The sequence below is a fragment of the Empidonax traillii genome, unplaced genomic scaffold (assembly GCF_003031625.1).
Source record: "Empidonax traillii isolate 1590-97213 ecotype Southwest subspecies unplaced genomic scaffold, ASM303162v1 scaffold531:size451153, whole genome shotgun sequence".
Taxonomy (NCBI): domain Eukaryota; kingdom Metazoa; phylum Chordata; class Aves; order Passeriformes; family Tyrannidae; genus Empidonax; species Empidonax traillii.
Genome location: NW_020955724.1, coordinates 117,070 through 130,091, shown reverse-complemented (window position 1 = coordinate 130,091; position 13,022 = coordinate 117,070). Strand labels below are relative to the sequence as shown.

General features: G+C 38.2%; 1 protein-coding gene across 3 annotated transcripts in view; it reads right to left on the bottom strand.

The window, feature by feature from the left end:
• TSPAN9 (tetraspanin 9) overlaps positions 1-13,022 on the bottom strand; it is a 166,204-nt gene that overhangs the window by 84,030 nt on the left and 69,152 nt on the right. For 2 of the 3 annotated variants that reach the window (XM_027897120.1, XM_027897119.1), the window contains exon 3: positions 5,488-5,567. In XM_027897120.1, coding sequence (XP_027752921.1) covers positions 5,488-5,550 — 63 coding nt within the window. In that variant the 5' untranslated portion in view covers positions 5,551-5,567. Of the gene's footprint in view, positions 1-5,487; positions 5,997-13,022 lie in introns of those variants that run through there. The other variant, XM_027897118.1, reaches the window with a different exon arrangement.

Here is a 13,022-nt window from a genome sequence, read left to right as displayed (position 1 = left end):
AGAGTCAAAATACCACAGAAGTAAATATCGCTATTATGTCAAGAGACAAGCATCCCAGGGCCACCTACTGTCTCCCCTTGTCATTATCCCCTGTGTCAGAAAAGGGGGGAATATCAGATAATGCAGCCAGTGGGACGACAACAAGAGAGAAAGAAATTTAATGTGTTTCCTTTTCTAAGCTGTCTGTAGTTGGTAATTTTTTTCCCATTTAAGGGACAAAGTGTCTACCCCTTTTAAACCTCAGAGATTAATTTTTAGTTATGTGTAGGGACAAAGTCTGTTCACATCATTTAACTGTCTGTCCAACAGGTTCAATTAGGCATTAAAGCTTTGTACTTCAAACTAAACAGTGCACTATAGTATTTATTCCTGTATGGCATAAATAAGTATGGATTATTTTATGCAAACCATTCTAAGATTGTTAGCTGCTTTACAGTAACAATAGTTTTGACAGCAGCCAGACCCAGAGAATGGACATGCTCCCTCTCTTTTAGTCTGATCTGAGACTTTAGTAGACTGTCCTTATTCTCACTGATAAACAAAAATTTGTTTTTACTCTACAGAAAAAAATATTAATTACTCCTACCATAAGATTAAATTAAACAAACAATTAATGCAGCAAAATATTCTTCAGGAGCAATAGTATCCCTTATTGTAATAAAAGAGCATCAGCGAAAAATTTGCTGTGTTTGACTTTTTGCTGTTACTGCTGGACCATCAAGTTTCCAGCCCAACTTTTTCTCTGGAAGACTTGAATCACTCTTCTAGACTTATGTTTCAGTGAAAGAAAAACGCTCCAAACCTATAACAAAATTTACTTTGAAACTAAGTATTAAAGTAATGAATTTGTAAATTTGACTCCATTTATCTTAGATAAATTATAACTTCTGCTTATAATTATAATATTAATACACAGATATTGTTCCTATCAGAATTTTTTTTTAGTAGTTTAAAAGTAAATGCTTTGACAGATAAACCCCATTAAGGATTTTCTTGACTATGGTTAGCTTTTCCTTAGCTCTTCTTGAAACACATAACATCAGAGATTTAATAATCTTGCCCTATATTCCCCCCAATAAAATGCATTTTATATTAAAATTAAGCAATGGTAAAAACTAACAAGATGTATATTATTAATGCTTTACTATATGTGGACTCATTAACCATAGTTAAATTAATAGAACAACCCAAAATGTAATCATGACCATTGACTACTTGGAAAGTTCTCTAATGAATTTTTTATCTTATTTCAGTCACTTCAAAATTTCCCTTTTAAGAGTCTGTAAAATCCTCATTTCCTAAGCAAAATTTCTTTTAAAAAAGTCATGTTTAATGGAATTTTCATTTTATAACCAGTAAGATTTTCTAATACATTTGGTGAAAAGAATTATTGTAATCCTTCTCTCTAATAACAGAGGAGTGAAATCTACCATAGAAAGACATATACCCTAATGTTTATATTTGGCAATAACCTTTCTTGACAATTTAGCTGCTATCTGTAGAAGCAAAAATCAATACTTTATTTCTTCTGCAGAGTGATACTGGCTACTTTGCAATCTCTGTATGTGTTTCCACATAAATATTCTTGAAGGCAAACTAAATCATTTAAATTTTGTAGTTGTCCGGTCTCTTTGCAAGACATATTATGCACTTAGGATGAATTCAGTGTAAATCATCATCCTAGCCACACAATTAAATACTATAAGCTTCCTTAACCCTCAGCTCAGACTCTCCTAATCTCTAAAAGAAAGCAATGCCAGATGGCCACGAACAACTGCTAAGAATCAGAGGGACACAGAGAAATACCTGAAGCTCTTGGTAATATGGTAGAGAAACACCTTCTGTTCCTACTTACTGCTAGGCCCCATTTAGACAAATTTGGTTTGCACAACTCACATGTGATCCTTCCAGGTTAAATAATACAAAGGTTACTAATTTTCAAAAGTTATATTTTGTAGTCTAATTTACAAACACTGAATTTTTGCTGGACAGAAGCAAAACAAGGCAACCCTCGGCTGTAGTTATCACAGCAACAGTACATTGGCTTCAAAATGCTGAGAAAATCCACTAACCACTGCACTTCTCTATCACCTTAAAACCTATAGATGTGTATACATATCTATTAATATATATTAAAATATGTAAAACATATTCTACATAAAATACTGTCTGTAATATATAATATTAATATATAATTCACATGTCTTCAGATACATATGAGTTAGCTGCAAGGTTGAAAGAGTAATACAGCTCATTGGCCCATGAGGGACAGATCAGGCCCCTTTTTCTGTGTCAAGAAGCAAATAATGGAAAAAGGTTCCTCTTTTCCTATAGAAGAACATACTCCTCTGAGCCAACACTAAGAATCATTCAAGACAAAAGTGCCCAGCATTCTGGGATGCCAAAGGATACCTCCTGATTTCATTTTCAGAGGAAGCATCTTACAACCATTTTACTATGGCAGAACTACGATTCCTATGAGACAGGCTTTCAGCTTCTGCAGGCTCAGAACAATGCAGCTTTGTGGTAACCAAGCTGCTCTGCTGGATTGCCTATTGCAGCTGTACAGCTGCTAGACTGGCACCTGTTTAAAGACTCCCTGAGACACAGTTTTCCCACCTCTGTTTCCAGTTGCCTAAACCAGTTCCTGCATTTAAAAAAGCCCAAAACGAAATGCTTCTTGCGTTTACCAGAGGATAACAGTGTGGAAGTGGTCTCCTCACCTCGGAAGACCAGGAGTCTCATTCTGCTTTAAGTTACAGTTCAGAAAATTTCATGTTTAAAAATGAGTCTTCTCTTTTTAAAAAGAAATCACCTTGCATTACAAAAGACAGACACTGCTCAAGAGCAGGCCACAACATCATGTTTTCGGACTTGGGTTTCTTAGCAGAAATTCAGAAGGAAGTAAAAAGAATGGGTAGACCTGGGAATGGAAAACACAGGCTAAGACAGGACTGAAATAGCAGGGAGTGCTTCAGGGCAGAGAAGGAGCAAAGGGCACTGGCACAGGTGTGTGAGGAGTCCAGAGCTGGGCCAGCAGGAGAGTTCAGGGCAGGAGTGAGAGATACTGCAGGTGCACAGCATCAGAAAGGAGTATGTGCAGGGTCAAACATTCAAGACTTGTCAGATAGGCATAGCAGAACTAATGTAGATTCCAGGTATGAAGCCAGATGTGGCAAACTACAGTACATCTGCCTGTAGTATGCTTCATTCTAGCTTGTGTTTCCATGAGTAAAAGAAGATAAGATTATTAATTTGAATTTCTCAAGATAAAACAGCCCAGTTAAAAAGAAGTCGGAATATAGCGAGACTGGAAGGATGCATGGTAACATCATTCTGGCTTGCAAAATTGAGTATAAGCTAGCTACACTGAAGAAAGGGGGACTTTTGAACAATTTAAACCAGGACAGAGGATCAAATTTCTTTTGCAAACTACTTTGAAAAGTATGTGAGATCTTGCATTTAGCATTTTTTTATAATCTCTCAGATTTACCACGCCAGAGTATCATTTTCATTCTGTATAGCACGGTTCATACAAAAAAGCGTTTTTAGAATATTGGCTAGAGATGTGGAGACTAAGTTCAGTAACAGAAAAAAAAGTGATATAAGCCTCACAACAAAACGCGTGTGATGAGAGTGTGAGGGGGATTAAGAGGTAAGAGTAAGAACTGAAGAAGCACAGCACACTAGAGAACTGGTCCAGATGGTAGGCTAGTCTTAACCTACAAAGCAATGTGTTTGTATAAAAGTCCAGTGGGAGCTGAGCAGACAGAGATGAGCACACAGTTCAAGTCTGAAATATTTTTACGAGTTCAAGGAATGGAAAGAATGGACTCTAAAGGTCTGATGCAGAGTCAAGAAAATTGCTGCTTGGGAAGAAGGTAAAATCAAAGAAAGATGTTGCATCTAAGGAGGTGAGGGGTAAGAGACACCTAAATGACTGATCACAGCGGACATGAGTAATGATAAGAAAAAAGCTTTTCCAAAACTAGTCACCACATACAGATATTAAAAAAAAAATACTTCCAAGGTGTCAATAATGCAGCATTGGGTCAAATAGCCAGTTTGATATAAATCTGGTATGTTTAAAATTATTTATTCCAAAAATAGTTATGGTAACTTTCCAGTAGGGTTTGTGTACAGAAAAAGAAAAAAAAAATTAAAAATCATAAGTGAACTTTGATAAGATGTTCTTCAGTGATCAGTTCTATCTTTCCATTTCAGTAAGGTGCCTACAAGTTCAGTAATTGTAGCATTCCAGTCTATTACTGATAAAAGCTCACTGTTGCGTGAGCGGTTCAACACTGTACCAAATCTCCCATTAACTCTTGCTCTTAGAGGTTATTTCGGTAAGTGGGTCAAGATAAACAGAGGACCTGCTAGTAAGATACCTAATTTGAACAATGATATCTATACAACAGAGGTAGCTATCTGAATCAGACTGCTAATGCCCCTTTTTTTCCAAATAAATCCAGGGATGGTGTTTTTATGTATTTGTGAAGCTTACTGTATATTTCTGGATCACAACCATGAATGATTTTGTTCACATGCCCAAGCTTTGTAACCATCAGGAAAGCAGTGACCTTTGCTTTCAAACTAAGCAAACTGTTTCATACTGGGCTATATTCATGCATACTCAGTATTTCAATTAGCCTGTGATTTCCTTAAAAATACTGTACTGAAGGATGCCTAGCTGCTAGATGATTTAACTTTTCCTCCCTCTCTTGTACATGACAATACTTTGCTCAAAGTAGCCATTAAGCTTTTAACTTGCTTGCTGAGGCATTCATTGTTACAACTCCTCATGCCTCTTGGCTGATGGAGGAAAATCAATTTTGATCCCTGAGAAAAAAGTGCAAGTCTCCAACTTCACACACCGATGTGTACAACTGCAGCTGAAACTGAATCAAGATTTTTCCACCATTCAAGGCATCTCACATTTATGCTGAGACCTTCAGAGGTTACAACATACACAATTTACTGTTTTTAATTGGAGAAATGGAACAGAACTTGCTTCAAATGAAAAAGAAGTTTGTCAAATGAAGTTCATAAAAAGCAAATGAGATTTATAGTGACAATGAAAATGTACTTCAAAAATTAACCTGCAGTTTTTTGCAACACAAGGTATTACAACAGAATGCAAAAATCCAGCCACTGCAGGATTTTAATGCTACGATAATTCTGCTCTTCCTTAAAGGGAAACAATTTTGCCTTTTCTTAGATAACCTAGTTCAAAACACATTAGAACAGCAAGTCTTAGTGATTAGAAGTCAAACTACAGTAACCAGGTAGCAGTAAAGATATAGAAAGCATGTGCATTTTCCCAATAGACACAAGTTTAACACTGAAAATATTCCAAGCAGGTATGAGAGAGAGGGAGGGGAGGAGGGAACTTACTGTACTGCTTCAAAGATGCACCATACACAGAATGCAGCAGTAGAGGATACGCTAAGAGATGAAGGAGGCAACCGAAAAGGCAGTACTCACCCAAAATATTAAATTGAAAAGGAACATCATGTATTTCAAACAACACAGGCAGCCTCTTGCCATGTTGCACTTCTTAAATTCTAAAAGGAAAACAAAGGATAGATCCAGGTAAAAGACCACGTATTTGCTGCCTTTGGGTGCACTGTATTTGTCACTTTTTACGCCAGTTCCAGTCCCAACGCCGGTCCCGGTTCCGACCCCAGTGTGGCTCTGTGTGCGTGATCCAGTTGTACCATAGAAAGCTCCTGCAGTAAAACCTCGACCAAATTGCCTCCCTGAGGTAGAAGGTTTAGCAAAATCTGAGTCTTTGCTATCCAAAGATGGACTCCGGTGAATTGAAGAATCCTCACTACTTGACTTCTCCATGATCTCTCTTTTCACAGTTGTCAGATTTAATGTATAGCATCTCTCAGCATTAAATGCAGTGCCTTGCAAATGCCACAGTGCAATAAGAGCTGTCTGTGTTTTGCTTCTCTTTTTCTTCGTACATAAATCAGATAATCACTGCAGAATTTATTCACTGCATTCTTGCTGGTTTTATTTTTTATAGCAATGTAGGCTGTGCTCTGTCTATCTGAAGCATGGATTTATATGTTAATATCCCATGCAAGAGAAGGCTCATGATTTATCTTGATGAATCAGTTATGCAGAACTTTGATTTTTATTCAAAAGAGCCATAAGCTCTTTCTCTGCACTCCTAGTCTACAGCCCTCTAATCTATAGGCAGCAGATGGTCCTTGCATCCATTTCCAAAAAGCTTCTGCAGTACACCTGGGAGACTCTCCTCGAGCCGGAGCACTTTCCTTGCTCTCAGCTTCCCTCTCTGTGTCTCTCTGACTCTCTCTCACACGCTGTCTTTTTTCTTTCCACCCATTTGCAGTGTCTCATTCAGTAACCAGCTACCAGAGCGCGCTCTGTGTTTCACTGCTGTTGCCGTGAAATCATCGGCAACTGCAACCACTGGGCATTTCCCACAGAAATCCCTGACCTAACTATCGAGTAATAAATCCGCCCTCCCGCTCGCCCCTCCCCTCTGCTTTCCATCGGGCCAGTTAGCAGAAGCCTTCTCCTGCAGGGCACGCCTCCATGACATAATATCTGTAATAGGATTAGAATTACTCTTGACTATACAAGTGCACAACAGAAAATCTCTTTAAATGTCAAGTACTGTTTAGCTGTTTATGCGCTAGAACTGTCAGGCAGTGATATTCCTTCAATACAATATAATACAGGACATGTATGGATTAGATAGACAGGTGCTAACCTCTCCCTGCTCATTAAATTAACAGTAACTTACTTTTTTTTTTTCTGGCTTAAACAACTGTCATGGGACAAGGAACTGGAATAGGCTAGCACTCAGCATACACTGAATAGGCACGTGTCTCAGTTATGCATGCACATAATCACACCTTCACCTGCGATATAATTAAACATAACCAGAAAAGCAGAGCTGCTGCCTCCTACAGGGTCATCAATCCATTCTTAAAACTCCTGAAATGTAAAGGTATCTGAACCCGCAGCTATTTACACTCGATTTAACTAGTATATCAGAGATTATTCTTATGCACGGCAATAAGCCATCTTACATCACAAGTAGTCTGTGAACTAGAAACACTGACCCAAATGCCACATTTCTTTTCCACATAGTGGCACAACATTCCTGCTAGGACTCTGAAACACAAAGGACACGTGTGTCTGTGCATATGTGTGTAAGCGCCTGGAGGGGAGGAAGAGAAATACTTCAGGTCACGCCTGGTGCTTCCAAATTTGTCATTTTGTCATAAGCGTAAAAGCAGTGCACTGATGGTGCAAAGTGCTATAGCAGATTTAAAATGCAGGTTGTTCTTCTCTTTTTGTATCTAAAGAAACTGCATTAGGAGGCCACCACGAAAGAAATACAGCTACCAGGAAAAGCAAAATTCTGCACAATTTTTAACTGTCCCTTTCACAGGCACATTAAAATGCACTGTTAATTATTGTATCAGGTATCTTTGAGAAACGATAATATAAAATTTATGCACTCTTAGACATTTATACCCAAAAGCCTCCCAAAATTCTGTACTTTTTATGTAACAACATCAGAATCAACAGCCTATAGCCCTGCTACACCCTTCTTGATAGGCTTTTTCTGTGAAAAGATCCCTCCACCATAAAGTACTTCACGTCATGAAATACCAAGCATTTGTATGTGTAATATTGTTCTCTCACGTCTTCTGCTATAGAATAACATTTTAACAACAGGCAGGCCCAAGCCTGTATCAACAGCATTTATTACTTTGCTTTTCAAAAGTAATTTCAGAACTGCCTGCATCAAACGTGTCCGTCAGAAAGACGACTGCAGGATGACTGCTCAGCACTGTCTATGATAGTTGAAATGCCTACACATAAAACATCAAGATAAAAAAAATAAATTAGCAGCAACCAAAGTAGAATGGGGCATTTCTATCCATTTCTATGGTTAGAAAGACATGCAAATTTCAACGTGAGCAGCTGAAGAAGAATCAACTTTCCCAGAAAAAAAACATGGAAGTGATTTGTAGGTCATGGCCAGTTACCTGCCTCGGACACGGGAGCCTGGCACATAACTCGCATTCAAACACAAGGTAAATGTCTGAGTACAGATTTAGAAATCTGAAAAAACTCTTCCTTTTGAAATTCACTTACTGAAAGTGTAAAGTTGTGCCACTGCAAACCTATGCTGCAGCAAACCACACTTACAGGGGTTTTCACTTCTCACACAAAATTGAGCTCTCAACCAAAAAATTATGAGTGCACAGGTATTTTAAAGCATTTTTTCCTGTTGCATCCTTCAGTTTGCCAAAAAATTTATACTGACATAGATTAGCTATAGAAAAAAAAACTTGCTGTGCACTTGTAAAAACTAATGCAATTTAAATATTTACCTCCCCATTGAAGCTATATGACAATAATAATTAATCTGCCCTTGTCAAGGTTAAAAAAATTAAATAATGTTTTGTAATATGTAAAAAATCTCCACAAAGCCAGTCCTAGTTCATAAATAGCAGAAACTTTCTATTGGTGGGTTAATAAAAAAAAAAAAAAAAAAAAAGTAAAACAACCATATCTCCAACGTTATTTTTTGCAAGTTCTCATTATTAGACCTTACTGAAGTTTTCCAGTTTTCTATTTTTACCTTCAAATACTACAAAATATTAGTTTACTTTATCAATACCTGTAATGCATCTTAACCATTAAGAGATCTCCACAACTGGTCTACAGCAAAGTTTCTACTTCAGCACGAACAACCAAAGACACACGTAAAGTCAATAGTCAGCTTCAAAGTGCAGGCCTGAGCAACAAGCACCAGGGAAAACACAGTTCCAGATCAGTCTCCCCTCCCACTGCGTAGCAAGAAAACATATGACTCTCTTATGGTTATGCTGTTGCCACCAGGACGCTTTACAAGCTTCAGTAACTTTCCACCACCTGAATTTGCAGCCATGGAGCAGCTTTACAGATAGACACCACTTCCTCCTGCTGGAACTCGAACTCAGTGTTTAGGTAGCTCAGCTAATAAATCACACAGAACTGCTTATTTGCTGAAAAAATACACGGTGAAAAAGCCGCAACCAGTGTGTCCAGCTGTGTTTTGACCAGCCACTGCACTTAACTCTAACTCTGATTGAGAATTCAGCGGCAGGTGTTGCTGCAGGCCACTCAACAGCACCTTAGAGTGGTCCCACTTGACAGTGTAACCTCAGCACGAGGACAAACACGTTTTGCTTCACTACAGATCTTACCTCTGTTTAGTAATCAGGGCATGAAAAACATTCAAAAGCTCACTCTGTACATCATTAATGTTTGATTACTGAATCACAGAATTTTGTTGCTGAGTGATGCATCCACATCAAGAAAATAATTTCAGTCCCACACGTACATGCCTGGGACAAGGCAATAAACATCAGCCATCTAAATGGCTCTGTCAAGTATTAAGGGTAAAAATTTAGGTCGTTTTCAGATACCAGGTATAAAAGTGGATGTCACAGAGGGTGTAGTCAAAAACTGGAAAGGAAGATTATTAGTACTATGGACAGAAAGGCACAGGCTGGTTCTCCTACTGAAACTGATTTACTTGGTTCCCTCCTGAGAACAGTCTACCAGTCTTCAAAGTAGAGATTCCAACAACTTCACTTTTCAGTGGAAGCCACAAAATATTTAATCTTTTTTTCTCAGCCCTTAGTTTAATCTCACCAGAACCTGAGTATCAATTACACCCAGCTAGAGTGCTCCTGAACCCCTGTTTGGTTCTGCCCTCTTCAGCTGTTTTTGTACAACTGGCTTCTGGAAACATACTGCAAAATAGAGCAAAAGCTGACCAAGTTTATACACGTATTTATAACCATGTATTTATAGCAACATAATACAGATATAAAAAGTATGTCAGCAATATATAAAAATTACACTTATTTTTCCCCTTTTGGAAGCTTCTAATCCATCTTACAAGACATTCTCCTTAAATGATCTTGCTGACTCAGTGAGAGGGAGAGTAACTACAATAGGCAAGAACATGAACAAATACTGAAGACTGAGCAAAAATACCTTAAGCTTTTGTTATGTCTCCCATGATTCCTGAATATGAAATATGAAATTCCATGAGTTTTTGAAAAGGAAAACCAAAAACTCCAGTCAACAGGATACACAAGCCATTTTGCAATGTATTACATATTTTACTTTGCAATTTCCATTAGGTAGGATAATGCTACTGTCACTGTTTTAATTATGGGGAACTCGAGGACCAAGACGCTTGCTGAGGATGAATAGGAAATTGCTGGCAGAGAAGCAAACTGAATCTCTGCCTCACACGTTCTCAGCTAGTACACTAACCACTGCACCATTCCCAAATTAATTATTTCTAGAAATCATGAGTTTTAGTAACCCTGCCACATGACTTCAGAACAATACTGAGCCCTGCAGAGAGACATACAAATGCATACGCTACCAAGTGTTAGAGGGATAGGGCTCTTAAATTCATTCTTTTCTTTTGAATTATATTGACCAAGAATTCAATTATACAAACCTTCCTCAGGGTACACTAGGTAGACAAAGAACCAAGATTGCTGAGTATAAACTCAGTGACTTCAGGTTTCCAGTCACTACTACAAATCCTGGAAGGCCATGAGAAAGATGTGGAACAAGAGTTGGAAAGAACAGTTTGTGGTTCTGGCATACAGTTGTATACAGCTGAAACCTCAGATTAAAAGAAATAAATAAAAAAACCCAAACAAACAAAAAAACTCACCAAAAACAAACCACTGATTTTGGAATAAGTTTAAAGGGAAAAGAGTGTAAAAAAATAGAACTGAAATTAGGATCACATGAGAGACAAAACCACGGGGTTGTCAGGACTTCTATGCTTCTGGTTCCACAACAAGGAGCTTACAGACATCAGCAAGTCAAAATACCTGGAGTTCCCACGTCTCATAAGGCTACAGGATTTAGAAGCAAATCCTGGATGCTCTGAGGGTTGTAAAACACATCCTAGGACCTTCCAAGCTCAGAGCTTGCATTCTGCAAATCCAAAGCATTCTGCCATCATGGGATTGGACAGAAACAAGGTAGGTTTCAAGGACAACTTTGTATGATAGACAAGTTTTGAAACCTGCCTGTGTTTTTCAGAACCAAATATCCCGACCCATATTTAACCTTTGTCAGAGTTTCATTTTCCAAAAAGAAAAGAATTCCATTAGAAACAGACTGAACTACTGTAACTTCAGTTATCTGGGACAGGTAAATGTGCATACAGCCTAAATTGGAAAGAAAACACAGATGGGTTCTTAGAGGCTAGACTCCATGTTCTGGGTTTCCACCTAGCATTGGGACAGTTGAAGGAAAGGGAGGCCTGGCAGAGAGAGAGAGGAGTAAGACAGCCCTCCAGGATGCAGGAACCGTGTGAAGGAGCACACCTGAGGAGACACTGAGTTTGTGATCTGTGGGGACTCAATCTGTTCTTACAGATACAAGAACTGAGTGTCTAGCCACCTCAATTCAACACCCACCTTCATCAGTCCTGACCCAGAGAAATTATATTTCTTGAAATTGTTGCTATAAAGGAAATTAATTAATCTGTTTCCTCTGACATGATGACACTTGTGTAATGGTTCGTGGTTGCCTTGGATGAGTAATGTTTCTTGCCTCCCTGAGGCAAAGAGATGAAAAAAGAGGGAAAATCTCCTGGAATGGAGTAAATTAATACTTACTAGGTCATACTCACATATACTTATAAAAAGAGTTTATCCTTCCTACATGGAGTTCTCACTGGATGGGTGACCAAGAAAATCCTGTTGTAAGACTTTCTACTGTGCCAAAGGTTCTGTGTCATTTGGTCCCTGGGATTTCCATTAAAAATCATTTACTGCCAACAATGCATATGTGGCTGAGACTTCTCATTTAGGATTCCACACTAGAGACAGAATAAGATCCTGTCTCATAATTGTGCAAAGGAATTAGCTGTAAATCATGTCAGGAACTTTAACCCACTGTGATCAAATGCAGATGATGACTTGATATGCTAATGCACAGAAGATATGGGACATGAGGATTAAACTGCAATATGAGGTCTGAAAGCTAAGAAATTGTGATTATGTCACACCTTCACACCAGTTGTCCCTCAGGAGCCCTCAGACTGAGCAGAATGTTTGAGTTTCCAAAGCGACAGAAAAACAGAACAGAAAATAGAAATCCTGCTACCAACATTTAAGCTTTTAAAACATTTGCACTAATACAGGGGTCTTTCCACTTCACAAACACCATCATGAAATATGCTAGATCTGAAAGAAGTACTCTAAACACTATGTTAGAATACAATTCATCCTAGCTAGTTTCACCTTCAAGAACTGAAATCCAGAAAGTCTTTTTATTGTTTGTTTCTGATAATTCCTGGAAACCAGAGTCCTCTTGGGCTTGTCACTGTACATACCTACAGAGCAAGTGAACCCATACAACAGACAGTACCGATATTAACAGCTGACTCTGAAAAAAAAATAAAAAAACAAAACCCCAACAAACTATATTGGGCTTTTTTTTTTTCCTTTTAAGTCCCAAAACTACCTTACCACCTCTCCCATGAGTAGGTGAGAAAAAGCACAAAATATGAGGGGCAAGAGAACAGCACGTGCCCAAGCAGATAGGCGTCTCCTGCCAGGCAGCAGAGAATACCAGATGCTTTGGAACATTCTGTTTATGACTTTTAGCATAAGAATCTGTATCCTTTTTAATTGTAGGGTGTTTATCTCCACTTCTATAACAATTAATACATTGTTTCATCTCCATCAACAGCTAATCCTTCTTAAATTCTGTTGAGAATTTAGCCTCAATATCTCAGGGCTGTGAGTTCCATAGGTACGCATTATGGTAAAAAATCCAGGATCTTCCTGTTATTCACTATCATTATTAAGCCTTCCAGCTCTGTCCTCTATCCTGGTATTCATCCTCATCCCATAATTCATCATTCTGTAATCCTCTATTACATCTCATGTCATTTGTCCTTCATTAGACTAAGCACTCATCTTTTCACC